Below are 21,615 nucleotides of genomic sequence, written 5' to 3' on the forward strand. Positions count from 1 at the left end.
GGGCCCAGGGCGTTGAAAGCAAGTTGAACTTCATCTCCACCAGGATTAAAAAATACCTGGTTCCCATAATGCTAAGGGAAATGAGCCAATCCCAAAAGGTTAAACACCACATGTTTGCCTTAATTTAAGATGATATGATGTTATGTATAACATATTATGTTATATATGTTATATGTTGTGTATAAACCAAAATTGAAATGTCAACGAAGTGGTCACAGAAGGTGGTTAAGAACTTGCATTTACTCTTAACATATTGGTTACTCATTACTATGTCAATTAATTCCATAATGATGGAAATTTTTGCTGATGGTATGTTGGAGCTTTTAATGGACTGGGATGATACTCTGCTGGCTCTGTCTTCAGACCAGAGAGGGTACACCTAAGAAGCCGTTGAACTTGACTGGACAATAAGATGCTGGACTCTATGTTTGGTATATGCTTGCAATGGGGGATTCTCAACTGAACTTGAACTAAGGTTATGCAACAAGGTGGAGGAATCCACCTTGGTGGGAGGGTTTGGGGAGGGGTGGGGAGAATCCAAGTACCTATGAAACTGTGTCACATAATACAATGTGATTAATGAATTAATAATAATTAAAAAATACCTGGTTCCTGTAAGGTGGGCGGAACACACATTGTGTTGCCTACCACCCTTGCAAGAAAAACTGCTACTCTCATATGTAAAAAGCCCACCACAGGAACTCCCAGAGTTCTCTGCAGGGCCATGGGTAGACTTCAACCCTGGGAGCAGGGGCCTGGGCCTAACACAGACGCAAGGTGCAGTGTGCCTGGAGCTTGGTCCCTGGAGCACCTGCTGCCTGCTGGCTGCAGCCTGCAATGCTGTGACTCAGTCACCCGCTCTGGCTACACAGGTGGCTGAGTCATACCGGCACCCACTGGGGACCAAGACGGCAAAGACGACAGTTTGAGAGCCTGTGACTTAGGAACCTGCGTCAGCATCTCTGTCCCGATTTTAAAAATATATGGCTGGAGGGCAGGTGCTGAGCCAGCCCGCTCCCTTCCCATTCCAGTCTGCCCAGCTCCTGGGGTGACTAAGAGGGGTCACAGTGTGCCACTGCAGTTTCAGACACGGGAACCCTGACACCTGGCTGCCGGTCAGCTTCTTGATGGGCAGCCCGACGGGGCGGGTGGGTGCTGGTAGCGTCAGCACAGTGCATGGCCTCACCACTGGCTTCTTCCCTGAGCAACCCTCACTGGGCAGCTGCTTGGAGAAACAAACAGTTAAAGAGGAGAGCGGGTGGACTGTTGGGCTCCTGTCCGTGCCCGCCAACAGGGTGGCCTGGCTGCGTCCTGGTGTCTCCAGGCACTGGTCTCAGCATGAGTGATTTAGGTGTTGGAAACAGCAGCCACAGGTGCTTGGGCTATTCAGCCTGTGTCACCTTGAACTTCGGCACCAGTGCTTCAGGCTCCCCAGGGCTGCTGTGAGGGTCAAGGGTCACAGGGCTGGCTGGCAGCTGTGACGGGAGGGCACGTTTGAAGGATCCTGGCCCTCTGACAGGACTGGACTTGCGTCCAGGTGACAATGGATGCCACCTGATGAGACCCTGTGAATGGACTGCTCCGGTGCCTGTCCAGTCCCTGCTGCGTTAAGTGCCTGATGATTTGAATCTGTCCCTGCCCTACAACCTGTGAGGCATTCCCGTTACACAGGCTAGGACACTGAGGTTTGGAGAAGCCAAATCACTCGGAACTCTGGATGTGAGAGCAGGAGCAGGTACTGAGCCTGCTGGGGGCCCCGACATCGCCCATGGAAGGAGGGCAGGCTGCAGCCTCAGGAGTGTTTGCAAAGAAGGAGGAGGTGAGTGATGGTAGCTGGGCTGTCTCCTGGGTCGCCATCCTGGCCTCTGGACATGAAGACCTGAATAAACACAGACCTTCTTGCTCACTGTTTGGGGAGTGCATGTGATTTTTTTTTTTAACCTCAGAGGTCATACCTCTCTGGAGAAGTTCTCAAATTTGTGCATGTATGCCTGTCAACTTCCCACAGGTGCCCCTCACAGGTCTTCCCTTACAACTCTCTCTCTCTCTCTCTCTCTCAGGCTTTCTCTTCTACCAGGACATCTACTTCAGACTCTCATGGCTGCACCTGTCACATTGTTTGTGCCTTGGCTTGTTGGCCTATGTGTGGACTGTGACCCCACCACTGCTTCTAGGTACCAAGTGCCCAGGACACCCTTAATGGCATGGGGGTATGGCTCAGCCTAGAAACACAGGCCTGGAGAAAGTGGCAGCAGCAGGTGGAGCAGGGCCGAGCCAGTGCTTACCCCATGAGACCTTTGGGTGAGCAGCAGCACCGTAGGAGGATGGGAACAGGCAAGAGCATCCGAGTGGAGCCAGGAGCTGATCCCACCAAACACACCCAGACACCTGCCTTCTGCTCTGCGGCCACTGGTGCCTTGTTTCGCAAGGCCGGAGCTCCCATGACAGCCTCAGTTCCTCCTCATTTCTCATTTTCCCTGACTCTTTCCCTCCGCAGAGCTCAGGGCCCTGCTGTGGCACCATCTGTCCCCTCCTTTGGGACATGGCCTCATCCGGATGCCACTGCCTGCCTAGCCCTTGTTCCCTCTGTCTGGTACAACACCTTCTGCTTGTGCCAGTGTGAGCTTCCCGCCCGAGTTCTCCCTGCTCCAACTTCCTGGTCCAGAAATGCTAAGGTGCTCTGGAAACCAGCCCTCCAAGTGCATTTCTCTTGAGAGCTTATGTTCTTCACAGCTTTCCTGCCAAGTCTGATGAAACCAACACTGTTATTGTGTAAAATGTTTTTAATGCCTGAAACACACAGGATGGTGGCAGGAAGAAACAGTGTCTCAGCCATAATGAAGATATTAAAACACCCTTGAGCATGTTTCAGCTGTAATGCTTCCAAGAACACGGCCCGGGCACAAACACTGCACAGAGGCTGCCTGTGACAATGGCAGTGTGGTGGCAACCCCAGCCCTGGCACGGCTGTGGCCATGGTGGCCTGCAGCCTCTCCTCACTGCCAAATAGAATGCTGGATCTGAGACGGAGCTTCTTAAAAACGCAACTGGGATTTTTTTTCCTCCATCTAGGTTCAGTGTCTATGGACTCCATTTATGTATTTTAAAAATTTTATTGGAAAGTCAGATTTATAGGGAGAAGGAGAGTCCAAAAGAAAGATCTTTCATCCACTGATTCACTCCCCAAGTGGCTGCAACAGCTGGAGCTTAGCTGATCTGAAGCCAGGAACCAGAAGCTTCTTCTGGGTCTTCCACGTGGGTGCAGGATCCCAAGGCCCCAGGTCATCCTCCACCCAGGCCACAGGCAGGGAGCTGGACGTGAAGCAGGCCTGCCGGGACTCACACTGGTGCCCATATGGAACCCCAGCATGTGCAATGTGAGGATCTAGCCACCAGGTTTCCGTGCTGGGCCCATGTGAACCCCAATTTTAGCACAAGGCATTGCACCCTGTCTCTAGGCATTCTGCTTTGACTGGCAGTCTTCAGACTGCTTTGGCATCAGAACTTGGGGAGAGGAGTCAGAATGGGGTCTGAGAAATGGTGAGGTCCTGGGAGTGGGGAAACTGAGGGTTACTGATGCTGCTGGTCTGGGGGTCCCACTTTCAGGGACTCTATGGACCCAGGCTCCATGATGACAGGTGCAACCCTGGACTCCTCTGAGCTCCTGACACTCATGTCCCACCTCCACCCCTTCACATCTCTGTGGAGGTGCTCCCAGGAGTCTCCAGATGACCCCAGACCTGAGCTGATGCTCAACCCCACCTACGTCCTGTGTGGGTCACATCCAAGAACCAGGCCATCTTCCTGACTAGAGGGAACTCTGGATGGGTCTCATCCCCAACCTGCACCCAGTGCATCACTGAGTGCTACGGACTTCCTATTCCTGATTGGATCCTGCCTCCCATGGCTGTGATCTCTGGTCCCCAGCATGCAGTAGCCAGAGGGACCTCTCTTGGCTGTGCTTCCCAGCACAGCACTCTGGGGATAGAGACACGGTGGCTCTGTGCTGGGGACCAGGGGTGGCTGCCTGGCACTGGCTACGTGGCTACTGGAGGGACTGAGTTTTACATTTTACTGAACTTTACCCAACGTGAATTAAAATAACCTGTTGTGACTAATGGAGAGTCCAGTTCTAAAGCTTGGTTCTCACGACATGGCCTCCCCTGCTTAAAAGCCTCAGAGAATGAAGCTGGCATCGTGGCATGGCAAGTTAAGCCTAAGCTGCCACCTGGGATGCAGGCATCCTGTATCGGGTCCTGGCTGCCCCATTTTTGATCCAGCTTCCTGCTGATGCTCCTGGGAAAGGCACCAGAAGATGTCCCAAGTGCCTGGGTCCCTGCCAGCCGCAGGGGAGACCAGGAGGGTTTTCCGGCTCCTATCTTCGGCCTAGCCTAGACCCAGACCCTGTGAGAAGCAAATTTGCACAGAGAGCCACCCCCTCTCCCAAACTGCTTCCTACCCTGGCCATGGGCTGCCCAAGGACTCACTTAACACATCAAATGTAGCAGATGTGTTTTTCCCCTGTTGCAAGTCTTCAAGGCCCTCACACTTAGTGTTTCAGCAACACGTAAGCCTAGGCTACTGCCTAAGACATGCACGGCTGGGCAGAGGTCACTGCTCCTCAGTGCCAGGTCACTGTCACCAGAGAGTGCATCCAGTGTGGCTCAGGGCTTCAGAGCCTCCTGGTCTCTTCGAGTCGGCTCCCTGATGCATTTCCATGTGGACCGACAAACACAACTTGTCCTTGGGTTGCACGTGGGGAGTGAGTGTGGAAGCTTGGGCTCCAGGGGAGGGTGTTCTCAGCACGAGCTGCAACAAGGGCCAGCGGAAGCCAGGAGTGGACAGGGGCTCAGCGCGGCTGGCAGTGGACTGGGGCTCAGCGCGGCTGGCAGTGGACAGGGGCTCAGCGCGGCTGGCAGTGGCCTGGGGCTCAGCGCGGCTGGGAGTGGCCTGTGGCTCAGCCTGGCTTGAAGTGGCAGGGGGGTCAGCCTAGTTGGGAGTGGTCAGGGGCTCAGCCAGGCTGGAAATGGTCAGGGGCTTAGCCTGGCTGGGAGTGGCAAGGCGTGCTGTGGGGATTGGGAACTGCTGTGTGATCTCAGATAAGACATTCAGCCTTTCAGTGTCTTAGCATCATAAGGGTGATAGGATGCTCCCGCAGGGAGGTGGAGCTGGGAAGGGTCAGTGGCTCCCACCAGGGCAGCACTGCCATTCCAAGCCCCCTGCACTGGCAGCCTGAGGCTCACTGTCAAACAACAGTGACACCCTAATGGTAACGGTCCTTCCGAGTGGACACGGCACTTCCCAGCCCTGCCCTTCTCACAATGCCCTCACAGCTGCTCTAGCTACCCTCTGAAATGCTCCCTGCAGGTGGGCTGTCACCTTTTGTGACAATGCAAGTCCCACCAGCCCGCAACGGTTGCTCCTCCATTCACTGCACTGCCCCCAGGCCTAAAACACAGCCTGGAAAGGAAGAGGTGCTCCAGGACAGCGCTGGCTTCTTTCATCCTTGCAAAGTCTGGGGGGCAAGGAGGAGTGGGTCATCATCTTATTGCTATCTTCATAGCCTCAACCAAAAGGTGTGAAACCTGGGCCCGGCGTGATGGCTCAGTGGCTAAATCCTCACCCTGCACATGTAGGGATCCCATATGGGCACCGGTTCGTGTCCCAGCTATTCCACTTCCCATCCCTGCTTGTAGCCTGGCAAAGCAGTTGAGGATGGTCCAAAGTCTTGGGACCTTGCAACCATGTAAGAGACCCGGAAGAAGCTCCTGGCCCTGGATCAGCTGAGGTCTGGATATTGTGGCCACTTGGGGAACAAACCAGTGGATAGATCTTTCTGACTCGCCTCCTCTCTGTAAATCTGCCTTTCCAATGAAAATAAATAAAACTTAAAAAAACAATTAATAAAGGTGTGAAACCTGAGATGAAGATCATCTGGTGACTGGATGCTGCCAATAATGGGGCGAAGCCAGGGCTCAGGGCTGCAAATCCTTAGTTAGGTCTCCTTATTGTCCACCAGGGAGAAGAGGAGCCCCTTCCAGGTTGGGGCACTCATTGCTCAGGGCGGGACATGGAAAGCACATGAGGCCTGGTCATGTCTCCCTACCTTGTTGATGCTGAACTGGCCCTCGAAGCGGCAGCCTGCCCCGTTGTTCAGAGGGATCTTCATGGAGTTGTCAATGTGGCCCACCTCGTGCCGGCCCATCTCATCCTGGATGTCGAGCCCGACCACTGTGGGAGGGGATGAGAGTCAACGGTCACACACATTCCGGGAAGCAGGGTGAGGGGCATTCATCCCCAAAGCCATGGGCAGCAGAGGCTCTGGTGACAGGGAGCAATCCACTACCCCTGAATGTCCCCACACCCACAGCTCCTGTCACCCACTGTAGCTGGAGAGCAAGAAGGCAGAGCTGGGGGCAGCCGTGGCTGCGGGGTCACAGGGTGCTGAATATGAGGGGCAGTGGACAGGAGGGCTTAAGAGAGGAACGCTGACTGAATCCAGTCTATTTTACCAGCTCTGCCTGTGACCTTGGCTCAGGTACTGAAAACTCCCAATGTCTTAGTCTTTTTCTCTAAAAACTGGACAAGAGAGGGGCTGGCATTGTGGAACAGCTGGTTAAGCTGCCACCTGCACCCCTGTGGGAGACCCAGAAGTGAGGATGTGTCCCAGGGAGGGAATGTGATGTGGCTGCTTCCAAGTATGAGCATGCCTGCTTAAGGCTGGCCCACCACAGGCAACATCACCCGAACCAGTGACAACCAGACGCAGGTATAGAAAAGGAGTCCCCTCCACACATACATACGGGGGTGGGGGCGGCGGGGGTGGTGTGCAGGGCAGCCTCGAGGCCTTGGCAACTCACTGTGCCCCTCTGTGCCTGTTTCCTCATCTGCCTCAGCCTTGGGGGGATGGGGTTGGTGGGTTCTAGAACACTGGAATGGCCTTGGTCACATTGTAGGGGCTTTTGGGACATGTGGACAGCCCCATAGAAAGAACTGGCATGAATGCTGCTGGCCTTGCCCTCCCTGGATGGAACTGGCGCACAGCGCCCTTGAGGCTAAGAGACGCAGGAGCGTGGGCGGACACTGGGGAGCCTGTTCACGCCCCTTCCCAGAGATGGTGGGAGGGTGTCATGTACCACCTCAGCACATCCTCCTGCCTGCTCTTCATCCCTGAGAACTGATCACCTACAACACAGAAGCCATGAACACGCTGGCTCGGCCATGCTATTTGGGGAATCAGAACACACACAGTTACGTTCGCCCTGCAGGTGGCTGACTGTGGGGGTTTGGGATTCCAGCACACATGTGGGGGTGGGCAGGGAGGAGGGCATGCTGGGAACAACTGAAAGGAAACAGCCAGAAGGCTCCTTCGCTGCCTAGGAACTTCTTTCTTTATGTGTTTTGTATTTTGAAGGCATGTCATTTTTTTTAAGAAAATAAAAATATATTCCCGTATCAGCTGTGTCATTAAGAATATTATTTTTAAAAGCAGAGGATGTAAGAGCCTCCGTGGCGCATGAGCTCAGCCGTGTTTGGACAGGATGATGTCACCGTGTCAACAGACACTGTCGCCGGGGTGGAACCGCAAGGACTCTCTTCTCTCCAAGGCTGTTTTCTGGGGCCCCCATGATGAACAAGCACTTTCTTCTGTAGTACAAACGGGAAGCTCTTTGTAAAAACAAGAAGCTGGTGGGGGGTGGTAAGTGGTTGCTGCGCTCTGGTGGGAGCTGCCAGGATTCCCAGCTGGCAGGGCATGTGGGCAATGGGGCAGAGATGTAAAGACTAAGGAGGCTGCCGCCTAAAGCCAGACTGATCCTGCAACCACATCCCTTCACTCTCCTGCCTCCAACAGGTTCCAACTCCCTGGCTTAAGATTTCTCTTGTCGGGCCTGGTGGCGTGGCTTAGTGACTAAAGTCCTCACCTTGCACGCACCAGGATCCCATATGGACGCTGGTTCTAATCCCGGCAGCTCCACTTCCCATCCAGCTCCCTGCTTGTGGCCTGGGAAAGCAGTGGAGGACGGCCCAATGTTTTGGGACCCTGCACCCGCGTGGGAGACCTGGAAGAGGTTGTTGGTTCCCGGCTTCGGATTGGTGCAGCACCGGCCATTGCGGTTCACTTGGGGAGTGAATCACTGGACGGAAGATCTTCCTCTCTGTCTCTCCTCCTCTCTGTATATCCGACTTTGTAATAAAAATAAATAAATCTTTAAAAAAAATAAAAAAGATTTCCCTTGTCCCAGAGACACAATCCAACAGTCAAAGTCGGCCAGGTGAAGTCATTTTTTTGTAAAACTCCCCAAACCAAAATAACTACAACTGACCTAGTCCATCAGGTTGTCTGTCTAGCTCGGGGTGCATTGTGTAGATTCCCATCTGAGAGTCAATTCTCACCAGCACTGGAGCCTCTCCCTGCCTTGAGCTGCAGGACCCAGCCAGTGTTCTGCTCTCAGTTGTGTCCTTCGCCGGGGAGGGACCAGTGTTCACTCACCAACAAGTCCAGGAACCACCCCATTGGATAGTCCCTGATGCTCTCAAACAACAGGTGTTACTAAGTCCAGTATGTAGGTGAGGAGACCAAGGCTCTGAGGTCACCTGAGCAGGGATCACACAGGAGCCCAGAGGTGATTCACAATCAGACTGCATCACAGAAGTAAAAACAGATCCATTCTCTTGGCTAAAACAGAAAGTCAAGAGTGAAGTGGAATGCCAAGTTTCCTGTCTTTTTCCTAAAACAGATACTGTCAGAACTTGCCTCGTTACTGGGGCTCATGGTGCCAAACACAGCTGGCTGTTGTAGGTGCCGGCTGTTGGTGGCTCAACGCTGTGCCCTGCTCCTGACAACTTGGCTGACTCCAAGCCTCCCAGCTTTGAGCGGCTGGAGGAGGTCACGTGATTCCCAAGCACCTAGCACCTTTTGTTGTTAGCCAGTGCCGTAGGTCTAAGAGGCTGGTCCCATTGCTGCTGGATGGAACCAAGCTGATGGTTGTCATTGACACTGCAGAGTCCCGTGCCACCTGGCTAACACTGGACATCAACTGAACACACCCTGGACTCCCTTAGAGCCCACTCCTTACAGCCAATCACCTGCACACGAAACTTGGGTTCTGCTGCCAAGAGACACCCTTCACCTCTGGCTTTCCAGTGGTGACCCCTAGGGATAGTGTGTTTTGTGTTTAACATACAGAAAACCTCCAGGCACATGCACGATAGATCACACTCGCTTCCAGAAATAGTGAGGGGCTCGCCTGCAATGCTGATGCAGCTTGCCCTGCTCACCTGGCCTGGCCAGACATCCTACAGCATAATCACACATCCAGCTGCCCAGAGAAGGCATCTTGCTGAAGCAGGGAGTTGCGGGGGAGGGCTGCCTGGAGGGTACTCACATTCACAGTGCAGATTGGGCAAACTGATGTTCAGGCTGACGTCAATTTTGCCCCCGCTGTCCTTGTCTGGGTCATCGACGTACAGCTCGTTCACACTGAAGGAGACACAAGTACAAGAGCCATTGTTGAGACGGGGACAGCGATCCCCAATTGCAGGGCACACCCTAAAGGTCACCACTCAGATGATCAACCCTGACCTCTGACCTGGCAGAGCCTGTGCAGCAAAGGCTCCCAGTTCACTCAGGACAGGGCAGTTGAGGAGCAGGTAGACACTGGCAAGGGGACATTGTTTGGAGTCAGACAGATTCAAGTTCAAACTTCGGTTTTCTGGCACATCCTATGTTCAGCTCCGTGACACTCTTCATTAAGTAATGAGAGTATCCCCCATAAAATGGTGTGCTTTGAACACTACAATGAGAAATGGAGGTTGTGGACACACAGTATCCACAGCCTCCTGTCTTGAGATTCTGCTGACCTGGCTGGGAAGTCAGAAATTCCTTGGTACTCATCCCTACAAAGCCCTTGGGCTGGGACTTGAGTGTAAGACACGCCCACATCACCGTGTTAATGTCCGGTGGCTGCTGTACCAAATCACCATCCAGTCTCCAGTGTCCAGAATACTTGGCTTCTTTGACTTTCAGAGGTTAAAGTGAAAATGGGTCTGCAGGGCTTTGTTCCTTCCATGGGTGCCAGGCCAGAATTCCTTCTGCTTTCTTGCTATCACCTAGACTCAAGGCCCCTCCCTCTCTTTTATTTGTTTGAAAGTTAGAGATCTTCCACCTGTTGGTTCACTCTCCAAATGGCTACAATAGCCAGGGCTGGGCCAGACCAAAGCCAGGAGCTTGGAACTCCATCTGGGTCTCTTATGTGACTGGCAGAACCCAAGCATTTGGGCCATTCTCTGCTCTTTTCCCAGGCACTTTAACAAGAAGCTAGATTGGAAATGGAACAGCCGAGACCCAGTTGGCACTCATTTGGGATGCTGGCTTTGTGGGCAGCAGCTTTACCTCCTGCATCACAATGCTGACCCCCAGCTCTTGGGGTGATTTTCTTGGTTCATCTAGATTACCCATGACCGTCTCCCCTCCCAGACATCCCCAGTGTGGTCACATCCATCAAGTTCCAACTAAAGTTGCACAGTCTGGGGCTGGTGTTGGGATGCAGCTTGTTCAATCTCCACTTGTGATGCGGACATCTCTATGGGTGCTGGTGAGTGTCCTGGCTGCTCCACCTCTGATCCAGCTTCCTGCTAGTGGCCTGGGAAAAGCAGCAGAAGATGGTTCAAGTCCTTGGACCCCTGCACCCACGCGGGAGATCCAAATGGAGCTCCTGGCTTTAGCCTGGTTCAGCCCTATTCACTGTGGTTATTTTGAGAATGATCGGGAAATGATTCTGTAACTCTTCAAAAAAATATATATATATAAAGTTACATGGTCACAGCAGCTGCAGGGACAGGGACAGAGAAAACTCAGTGATTGTTTTGTTGACTAAAACAGCAGGAAGTACGGTCCAGCCCCACAGGCAGCCATGTCCCCTGGCCATCAGGGACAGCAGCACCACGTCGGGATGTGACTGCCACACGCATTTGCTCAACACTTTTTGGGCACCTGCTACTCATCAGGTACTAGAAACGTCCCTGGGCCAGACAGATGCGGTTTCTGCCTCCATCAGGCTTACAGACACGAGAAGCAGACATCACTCACTTCCTAAGTAAACATGCCGCCACTAACAACACTGAGTGCTTGGATGGCGGACCCTGGGGTGACTGCCAGGATGATGCTCAGGAGACAAGCACTGGGCTCTGGGCGTGGGGATCCGCTGTCCTGGCTCACAAGCAGAACCAGACACAAGCCACCCTGGCTGTGACAACAAAGGCAAGTGTGGTGATGCATTCAGAGTGGGAGGATGCTGAGGACAGCCACAGTTCCAAGAACCAGCTGCAGGGGCCACCTGGGACAGGGAGGCCATGCCTGGTGGGGTGCAGGTGGGAGATGGTGCTGGCCTGGACTGAGTGCAGTGAAGATGGAGAGGAGGCTGGGATGCAGGCCACGTTTGGGGCAAATAGGACTTGCCAATGGACCATACACATATGGGGCAGTCTGAGGGTAGCCACACTTTTGTCTAGACCCCTGTATGTTGAGCTGGGAGCCCCCTGCAAAGAGGCAGGTGCAGGACTGATGTGGAGAGAGCGACGCTCAGCTCCAGGGGCTGTGTCAGGTTGAAGGGTCCAGGGTGCATGCCTGATGAGCTCCCTGGTGGCTGGGGACAGCTGCTCTGAACCTACTGGTGGCTCCTCCCTGGGAAAGTGCCAGAGATGGTGGGGCTGGGGCTGTGTCACTTGGGGCAAGCAGGGAGGACAGACACAGGGGAGATTGGCCAGCAAGTACAAAATCATGATTACACGGGGGGAAGGATAGGCAAGTGCTCTGCCATGCAGAGTGGTGTCTGCCAAAGGAGTGGGAACCGAGGGCTTTAGAAATTTTCAGCCAAGAAGTGTAGCCTCACTGTATATTCCCCCATGTTTACCTGTCCTGAGATACCACGCTATACCCCCATAAATTGCCCAATGATGAGTTGCTAACTGAAAATACAGTTTATTACGCCTCTGGGGTCCTTCCCATAGCTGTAAAGGGGGGCGGGGAAGCATTGGGCACAGCAGGTAAGACACTAGCATCCCACGCCAACCACAGTGTTGCGTTTGTGCCCCGAGCTTCTCTGCTTGGGATCCAGGTTCCTGCTAACAGGTGCATTGGGAGGCAGCAATGAAGACTCAAGACCTGGGGTCCATGTTGCCCTGGCCCAACTCCAATTATGGTCATTGATGGGAAGTGAACCAGTGGATGGTATACCTCTGTCTCTCTCTTTCAAATAATCCAATCGGTCAGACAATCTGGGGGAACATGGTTGGCATGGTTAATAGGGAATGGAGGCATTCATCAGACAGACAGGGATGCTTCCTCCTGGGGTCTCTGTGGGTGCTCCTAGAAACACTAGATGTGACTTAGCCTTCAGAAGACTGAAACCCAGTCCTTTAAGGGGTGTGTGTGCATGTCTAAGCGGGGGTGCTATCTGAGAAGGCCAACTGTGTGCATTTATATGGTACCATCTGCTCCTAGGAAGTGCCCTGATGCTCACTTTATATTTTAGTTTTTATTTCTTTGCTTGAGAGACAGGGATGCGAGAGCTCTCCCATCCACTACTCCACTACCCCAGTGCTAGCAGCAGCTGGGGCTGTGCTGGTGCCAGGGCTAGGGAGCCAGGGACTCAATTCAAGCCCCCCAGGTTGAGTGTCAGGAACCCCAATGACTCACACCATCCCCTGCTGCCTCCTGGAGAATGCATTATCAGGATGCTGCAATGAGAAGCAGAAGCCACAATCCAAAGCCAGGTGCTCTGATTCCAGATGAGAACTGCCCCAGGCTGTGTCAACTGCTGTGCCAAACACCAGCCCCCAGACCCTTACTTTAAACACAACAGGAGACACTGGAGCCAGAATCTCAACCAGGTCTGTCTTAACCCTGAACTCCAAGTGTCTCATAGCTCCCACAACCTCCCTTGCTCTCCTCAATGCCTGGGAGAAGGAAATGGGGGTGCAGAAATGAGACAGGGAACACCCAACAGCAGACAAGGCAGTGGGAGAAGGGCAAGCAGCATGCCAGGGACTGGCTGTCCCTGCAGTTCAGACAATCTCCCCGGTTCCCACCCCAGTCTTAATACTTGGCTGGAGAGGCTGTGCAATCACAGACCGGCTGCATGGTTAACCTAAGGTCCTAGAGCCAGAGCCCAGTGGAGTAGCCTCTTCTGGAAGCTCTTCACCTCTCCCAGCTGGCCAGGCTGGTGGACTGTGGAATGATGTCACCCCTAGCAATGCTGGGGAGGTGACCTCAGCCAACAGCGAGGTGAATCCCAGGTGTGACACCTAGGTGAGCTCACCTGTGAAGCCCCAGGGGCCCCTCCCAGGCACACTTCCTGTCTTCTGGACTAGACTGGGCCTCCAGGGAGGAGTGCCCCAGGCTTGTTATGTAACAGTGGCTGCTCCATGCTCCCCCTTGAGGTCCCCTGGCTGCGGGACAGACATGGCTGAATCACCCATGCCATTGCCTGATGAGGTCAGCCTGGCGCCTGCCCACGGCCACCCCTCGGAGGGCCACCTTCACTAAGTGACCTCATTGGTTGGGGATGAACTGGTTTTCCAAAGCATGCTTCCCTGCAGGTGGTGACTCTTGCGGGCAGCGGCGGGGTGTGTGTGTGTCATTCCTCCTGTAAGTAGTGGCTGGGGCCACCCAGATGTGGCCCTGCTCCTCGGGAGCTGAGGCATCCAGGGGCAAGCAGCATCACCTCTAAGCCTCTGCTCCCTTACTCAAGAGTGGAGCAGCTTTCCTGTGACTCCGGAAGCATGCCCAAGGCAGTCACAGGACTCCAGGGGGCCTCTGGGGAGATGGTCCCAGCCGTGTCTCCATTGAGGTGTCTGGGCGCACAAGTTCTAAATGTCTGCCGGGGTTCCCGTACTTCGCAGGGAACACTGGAGGACAAGTGGGGAAGCTCTGGGCTGCCCAGGGCAGGAGTGCAAGTGTGTAGTATGATACAGTAGTACGTATGTATCACTGTGATGTGAGTTTACAGGAGTGCCTATGTATGTGTGGTGTGAGAACACATGAGGCTGAGTGCATGTGTGATGTCTGTGTATGTCACTCATCTCTCACAAGGGCCTACCACGGCTATTCTTGGTAAAGAAAGTACAGCATGACAGGGGAGATGCCGGTTGGCAGAGAGTTCCAACTCCAGCTCTGTCACCTCCTGAATGACTGACCCTGGGCGCAGGGCTTCATCTCCAGCAGCCTCAGCCCCGTCGCCCTACCACCCCTGACAGGCTGGTAGAAAGCAGGGAGGTGTCAAAGGGTAGCTGACAAGATGAAAGACAACAAAAGGGTGCTGAGCACTCTCAGTATACAGCAAGTGCTCAATCGATGCCCACGACACGGTCATGATCAGTCTTGATACATAAGGAGTTGATGAGAGGTGGGGCTCTGACTGCCCCCACCTCACAGCCCCCTAGAGGGTATCAGGTGTTTAGCACTGCCCCCAGCTGGCATTTGCCCAGGGCCCGGTAACAGCAGGGAGACGTCTTGTCCAGAGTACCCAACCCATCCCAAGGACCATGGGGTGAGTATGGGGCTTTCATATCAGTGAGAAATGGTTCGGAGGAGACAACTGGCCAGGGAGAGGCGGAGACAGGATTTGAACCCTGAGACCTGGGGCTCAGAGCCACACTCTTCACACTTTCTAGCTGGGACAGGAATGGCTGAGAAGCCTAGGGCCATGTGGCCCCCAACAGACCCGTGAACTAGGCTTCGCTGTTCTTTCTGATCATCTGCAGGTGTACTCCAACCCTGCCGTGGGCAAGCAGCTGCAGGACCTGGAGGTGGTCGGGGCTTATTCCCTTTGCATCCCACGAATCTGCCTCTGTCACCTCTGACCTGCCACACCCAGGAGGGCAGCAGTGACTGGGGCTTTCTGCTGAAAGAGGAGGGCGCTATAAGTCCGTACTCCTGGGAAGCACGGGGCATTCATAGGTCAGACAGGGGGTGCACTGATCAAGGAGTGGGTAGGCAACGCCAGGCTGGGGCGCAATAGGCCCAGGCTGTGTGCGTGGGGTGGCCTTGTAGGGAGAAAGAAAGGTACGGGTGCTGCGGGGTGGGTGGGTGGGTTCAGTGGAATGTGCCAGAGGATCTTGTAATCCCTATGCTGTGGCGCGAGGCCGATGACATCTACGGAAAAGGATTTTATTTACTTTTAGAAGAGCGCTTGAATAGTTCAGATTCCTGCTTGAGGTTGCTGACCTATGGGCTGAATTATGTGATTGAATGGAAATGCACTCCTCAGTGGCGGTGGGGTGGCAGTGAGGCCCACAGCGAGGGTCCGGTGACAGTAGGGAGGGAGATAAGTAGGTCACTCCAGCAAGCACACAGGAGGCCTCGACTTTTGAATCTCAGCTCCTCTAGATCTTCCTTGGAGGAAGCCCGTCCACCCAGGTGAATGTGCAGTAGGTATCCCTGGACCTCCAGCGGCTGGGTCTTGGCCCACCCCCTGCTCCTCTTGGGCCTCCTCCCCAGATCCATGCTTTGGGGTAGCCATGCCCTAAACCTAACTTCACAAGAGGTTTGCTCGGAAGCCTTCAGGCCTCCGACAGTGAACAATGGGGGGGAGGGATGGTCCTTGACACCCATTAATGTGGGCACCAGGCTTCACCCAGTCCTGTCCTCAAGCTGGGCTCAGGACAGATAACCTTGGCTCAGCTGTTGGCCTTGCCCCTCTGGGTCTGCCATGGGGAGTGTGTGAAGACACCCGATTCCAGGTCACCTCCAAGCTGCCACCTCCTGGGGTGCCACCTGTTTAAACTACTTCACCCCAGGAAGGCATATCTAAATCAGAAAGCAGCAGGATCCCTGTTCTAGGACTCCAGAATGTTCTGGATGGAGATGGGCATTATTTTAGGGTAGGTTGGTAGGAGAGGGCGGTCTGCTGTTGGTTTCCAACATCCTCTGGGCTTTACCCAAGCTCCCCTGAATTGCCAACCTGCTGCCTCAGTTTCCCCAGCCATCTCAAGGACCGTTGTGAGGATGACGAGCGGTATAAGCTGCTAGCCAGGGCAGGTACACCTGGCATGTTGTCCTTGCCCGTGCATCACCGTGGAAAGTACCCTGAGTGGTATTAGCCCATCAGTGACAGGTCACCATGATTCATGATTATGAAGCCTCACTGGGTAAATGATTATGCAGAGCTGTCAGACTGAGGACAGGCAATGGCTGGAATGTTCTGTGACCACCTTCCCTGAGGAGGGGTGGCTCCCTGGAGATAGAGCGTTTCAGAACATTCCATGGGGCCGATTGCCAACGATCCTTCCCAGCCTGGCTGAACCCAGGTGGGAGCAAAGGCACCCAAATGGGCCTCCCTCCCTCTGGGCCTAGGCCAGAATAAGCCTCTTATGTCACTGATAACTGCAGGTTGGGGCTGGGGCAATGTTGACCCAACCAGCGGTGACTTCATTTCCTTGGGGTTACAAGCGCAAGGTAGGTGGGAGGAGGGGACAGGACACTGACCCTCTGTGGTCACAAAACGGTCAGAGGCAGCTGTGGAAGAAAAAAAAAAAAGAGTACAACTGTCACCTTAGGTTCTTTCCAAACCTACAGGGTTTCCCGGGGTAAGTGACCCTTCTGTAAAGGAAGACCCTCTGGGCGGGGGCCACCAGGGCTCCAGCATCCTTGTGGAGGCAGCTTCCGGCCCTTCCTTTCTCCCTCTTTCCAGCAGCTCGATGCAAAGGATGGGAGGTGCTGAGCCTAGGGCAAACACAGAAAGTGGACCCCCCACCTGTGTTTTTATTCCTCCCACCCTTCCCCATGTTCCTCCCCTTCAGGGGTACAGTGGGATCCCAGTGCCTGGGGTGTCCCCAGGGCTGCAGCAGGGGAGGGGGGGAACACACTGCTCATGGGAGGGCATAGTTCTGCCCTCTGCCTTCGGCAAACCCACAGCTGTGGGGCTGAAAGCCCTCCGCCTCTCCTCGGCGGTGTGCTGGGGCTCCCGGTGGTGACAGGGACACCTGCTCAAGTCTCAAGTTCTTTTTTTTTTTTTAAGATTTATTTATTTTTATGGGAAAAGGAAAGGCAGATATACAGATAGGAGGAAAGACAGAGAGGAAGATTTTTCACCTGATGGTTCACTCCCCAAGTGGCTGCAACAGCTGGAGCTGAGCCTATCCGAAGCCAGGAACCTGGAGCCTCTCCCAGGTCTCCCATGAGGGTGCAGGGTCCCAAGGCTTTGAGTCATCTTCCACTGCTTTCCCAGGCCACAAGCAGGGAGCTGGATGGGGAGTGGGGCTGCCGGGATTTGAACCGGTGATCATATGGGATCCTGGCGCGTTCAAGGCAAGGACTTTAGCTGTTACACTATTGCATTGGGCCCAAGTTTCAAGTTCTAACAGCCAAACTTGCACATGAGGCCAAGCATTTGGCATGGTGGTTAGGTGGCTGCCCTGGAAGGCTGCGTCCTAGCAGTCTGGATTGGAGTGCCCTAGGAGGCAGCAGGGGTCCCTGTCACCCACGTGGGAGACCTACAGTGTCTGTTGCTTGCTGGCTTTGGCCTTGTCTAAGCCTGGCTGCTGCAGGCTTCGGGGGGGGGGGGCGTTATGGAGTGGAACAACAGATGGAAAATCTTCCTGTGTGTGCATCTCTGTCTTTCAAATAAACAAAAGAGATATCTTTAAAAACACAACAATATGCGTATCTACAGCTCTCTCCTCAGGGCCCTGGCTAACCATGGGCTGAGCTAATACCACTGCTCACACTGCTGGTGGGAGGCACTTCGGGGTCCACTCTTAACTCTAAGGTGGGCAGTGAGGGGCCGGAGTGCAGGAAGGGGCAGGGAAGTTAACAATCATTGAGGGGCAGGGGACTTTAAAGTGTTCATGGAAGATAGAACTAGAAGATACACTGATTTGCATGCAGAAAGGTGACACTGACACACCGTGTTTTCACAGTACACACTCTCAGCTAACATTTCAAACGCCGCCCCCCATCAGTCTGGGGAGAGCAGCCTTTGCACCTCGTAGAGTTTAGTGGAGAACACACAGGATGTGAATAAATGCAGGTAGAGACGGACCCACTGGTCCTGAAGTACGGCAGGTGCCACCTGAAGTACCTGGCAGTGAAATCCTTGCATCCCATGCCTGCACCTGTGTCCTCTTTCTGTCTGCCCGCTGCCTTGACTTATCACCAGTGGACACACAACCGGGCTTCTAAATCTGTGGGTTCCACACTCACAGATTCTATCTACAACCATTTGTGTAGCCCCTGCCTCATGTCAGTGACTAAGACTCCCTGGCATGACGATTTACGGTCTGCAGCGAGACAACCCCGCAGCACAGAGAACACATGCCTTTCTGTAGAAGGGCCTTGAGTATCCTCGGATTTGGGGACCTCTAAAGGGATGGGTGAAGTTCCGGTGATGTGGATGTGGAGGGAGATGAGATGTTCTTGCAGTTAATTGTCTGGCTGTACTTTGTAACTACCCACTTCCCTGTCAATCAAATACGCCCACTTTGCTGAGAATTACCTGCTTCTACACCAGGAAGACAACCACCTCACAACAGCTATGTGGAAGTTAAGCTCCAATGGAGGTGCAAATCCCCAAAGCCCTCTCCAATTCCACCCTGGTTGCTTATTCAATTAGGGTACCACCTGTTACCCCATAATAGGGATTATTACATATTAAGAGTGGCCCCCTTTTGCCTTCTAGCTTCTGGCCCTTGGTGCTTCTTCTCTCTGGTCTTCTCCCAGACTCTCTCCTCACGGGCAACTTTCTGTTCACTGAAAGTGGGTATTTGGAGGGGTGGGCAGTGCTGTAGCAAAGGAGTTAGAGCCTCCATCTGTGGTGCTGGTATTCCATGTGAGCATTTGTTTGAGTCTTGGCTGCTCCACTTCCAATCAAACCTGTTAAAGTGCCTGGGCCCAAGTGCTAAGCCAACTACACCCACATGGGAGACCTAGCTGGAGCTCCTGGCCCCTGGTTCTGGTCCAGGTCATCTCCAGCCATTGTAGCCATCTGGAAAGTGAACCAGCAAATGGAAGATCTTTCTGTTTCTTATTCTCTCTGTAACTCTTTTTAAAGTAAATAAATATGTCTTTTTTTTCTTTGAAAATTAGCCTGTCAGTTTCTAGTGCTTGTGGCCAAGAACCTCATTTGTTTATTGTTTTTTTTTTTTAAAGATTTACTTATTTTATTGGAAAGGCAGATATACAGCGAGAAGGATACAGAAAGATCCTGCATCTGCTGGTTCACTCCCAAAGTGGCCACGACGGCCAGAGCTGAGCTGCTCCAAAGCCAGGAGCCAGGAGCCTCTTCTGGGCCTCCCATATGAATGCAGGGTCCCAAGGCTTTGGGCCATCCTCTATTGCTTTCCCAGGTCTCAGGCAGGAAGCTGGATGGGAAGTAGAGTAGCAGGGACATGAACCAGTGCCCATACGGGATCCCAGTGTATGCAAGGCGAGGACTTTAGCCACTAGGCTACCACACCAGGCCCATAAACATATCTTTAAGAGGGGGTTGGTGTGATAGCCTTGTAGCTAAATACTCTTTTTGCATCCTCCAGGGTGCCAAACGGGTGCCAATCATGTCCCAGCTATTCCATTTCCTACATAGCTCCCTGCTTGTGGCTTGAGAGGGCAGTGGAAGATGGCCCAGGGCCTTGGGACCCACATGGGAGACCCGGAGGAAGATCCTGGCTTTGAATTGGCTCATTTCTGGCTGTTGGGGCCATTTGGGGCATGAACCAGTGGATGAAACATCTTTATCCTTCTCTCTGTAAATACACCTTTCCAATAAAAATAAATAAATCTTAAAAAAGAGAGAGAGATGAGCATCTTTCCATGTGGGGTTGCCCACACTCTGGAGTGAAGTACATTCACTCTCACTTTAAATTTACTGTGACTTGTGCACAGCCTCACTTATGCCTCCACATTGCATGCTGGTAATGTGGGAACAAGGGCCTGGAATATCATCATTGGGATACAGGTAACACTACAATCAATCCTCTCCATGCAAGGACAGGTGCACTGCCCTGGAGTCACATGTGTCTACCACCGGCACCACAGCTCATCAGCCACTCCCACCCAGTGCCATCTGCAGACCTGGCCCTGCTTCCCGGAGCCCAGGGCCCAGGAGTGGTGGAGCCCATTGACGTGTTGCAACAGGGTCCAGCCCACATCTGTATTCTCACTCCTGCACCTCCCACACCTGTCCCTCCAGCCACCCCACAACCTCCTTCTGCTCCTCACATAGCAGCTCATTCCTTCCTTGGGGCCTTTGTTCATGCTTGGTGCCTGGGCCTTGGGGCTGCCACAACTTACTCCTCCCTGGCTCAGGACCTCACAGCTGGGCAGAGCAGCCCCTTCTCCCAGGGGCCAGCAGGTGCCTGAGACATGGCAGGTACTTCGCGGTGCTGCAAATCTGGATCTCTTTGCTGCTCTCCCTGCTCCCACCTGACTCACAGATGCTGGGGCCTTAAACATGCATGGGGGCGGGGGGCCCGGCAGTGTGGCCTAGCGGCTAAAGTCCTCGCCTTGAACGCCCCGGGATCCCATATGGGCGCTGGTTCTAATCCCAGCAGCTCCACTTCCCATCCAGCTCCCTGCTTGTGGCCTGGGAGAGCAGTTGAGGATGGCCCAAAGCTTTGGGACCCTGCACCCATGTGGGAGACCCAGAAGAGGTTCCTGGTTCCCAGCTTCGGATCGGCGCGCACCGGCCCGTTGCGGCTCACTTGGGGAGTGAATCATCGGACGGAAGATCTTCCTCTCTGTCTCTCCTCCTCTCTGTATATCTGACTTTGTAATAAAATAAATAAATTTAAAAAAAAAACATGCATGGGGGAAAAGATGTTGGACTGAGAACAAGGCTGGCCCCCAGTGGGGAGGGGTACACTATCCCTTCTCCAACCCCTACACGGCTGAGGGGGTTGTCTTGGGAAGCAGACAACACCTCATCCAGAGCTGGCAGGGAGCTGGAACCCCAGTCTCCCTTCCCTCACTTGGCCAGCAGTACAGACAACCATAGGCTGGGCAAAGCTGGGGCCACAGCAGAGCAGTGCTTGGGGAGATCTCATTCCATCTCCCCAGGCCTTGGCTGGAGTGCTTCCCCCCATCCCTGCTCCCCCTCGACTGTGTGGAGGGCCACTAGGCCTGGGTATCGGGAGGATTAAAGACAGGACTAGGGCGTCAGGAAGCACCAATGTGCTCCTGGCCAGCAAAGGGTTGGGAAGCTACACCCAGCAGTGTGGCATGGGAAGGCAGAAGCAGTGGGCTGAGGACCCAGGCTGACTCTGGGGTCACGTCTTTGCTGTGTGACCAGAGGCAGGCCCCTGTACCTCTCTGGGCCTCAGTTTCCCTCTCCTGTGATGAGGATACAGCACTGGCTGGCATCATCCCCAGTCAGAGTCACTGGCTGAGGGGGAGGCAGCACAGGGGGGAAAACCAGGAGCTTTCCATGAATGGAAAAAGCAGAGTCCAGCATGGAGCAGGGCTGGGGGTGTGGCCAGGGCCTAGGTCTGTGATGACTTTCTGGATTCTGGAAGGCCCAGGCCAGTGCCTGGGGCAGGAAGATCCTGGGGTCGAATTTCACCTCTGAGGAGTGTGACTGAATAATTCCGATGGCATCTGTGTCACACACACACACACACACA

At 53.9% G+C, this 21,615-nt stretch overlaps 1 protein-coding gene across 1 annotated transcript in view; it reads right to left on the reverse strand.

Annotated features, from left to right (window-relative positions):
- The window catches only part of ERGIC1 (endoplasmic reticulum-golgi intermediate compartment 1), an 88,290-nt gene that overhangs the window by 26,654 nt on the left and 40,021 nt on the right, over window positions 1-21,615 (reverse strand). The window contains exons 4-5 of the mRNA XM_004587421.3: window positions 9,387-9,481; window positions 6,107-6,231 (exon numbers count right to left, since the gene is read on the reverse strand). Of these exons, the coding sequence (XP_004587478.3) occupies window positions 6,107-6,231; window positions 9,387-9,481 (220 nt within the window). The remainder of the gene's footprint in view (window positions 1-6,106; window positions 6,232-9,386; window positions 9,482-21,615) is intronic.

The sequence above is a fragment of the Ochotona princeps genome, chromosome 19 (assembly GCF_030435755.1).
Source record: "Ochotona princeps isolate mOchPri1 chromosome 19, mOchPri1.hap1, whole genome shotgun sequence".
Taxonomy (NCBI): domain Eukaryota; kingdom Metazoa; phylum Chordata; class Mammalia; order Lagomorpha; family Ochotonidae; genus Ochotona; species Ochotona princeps.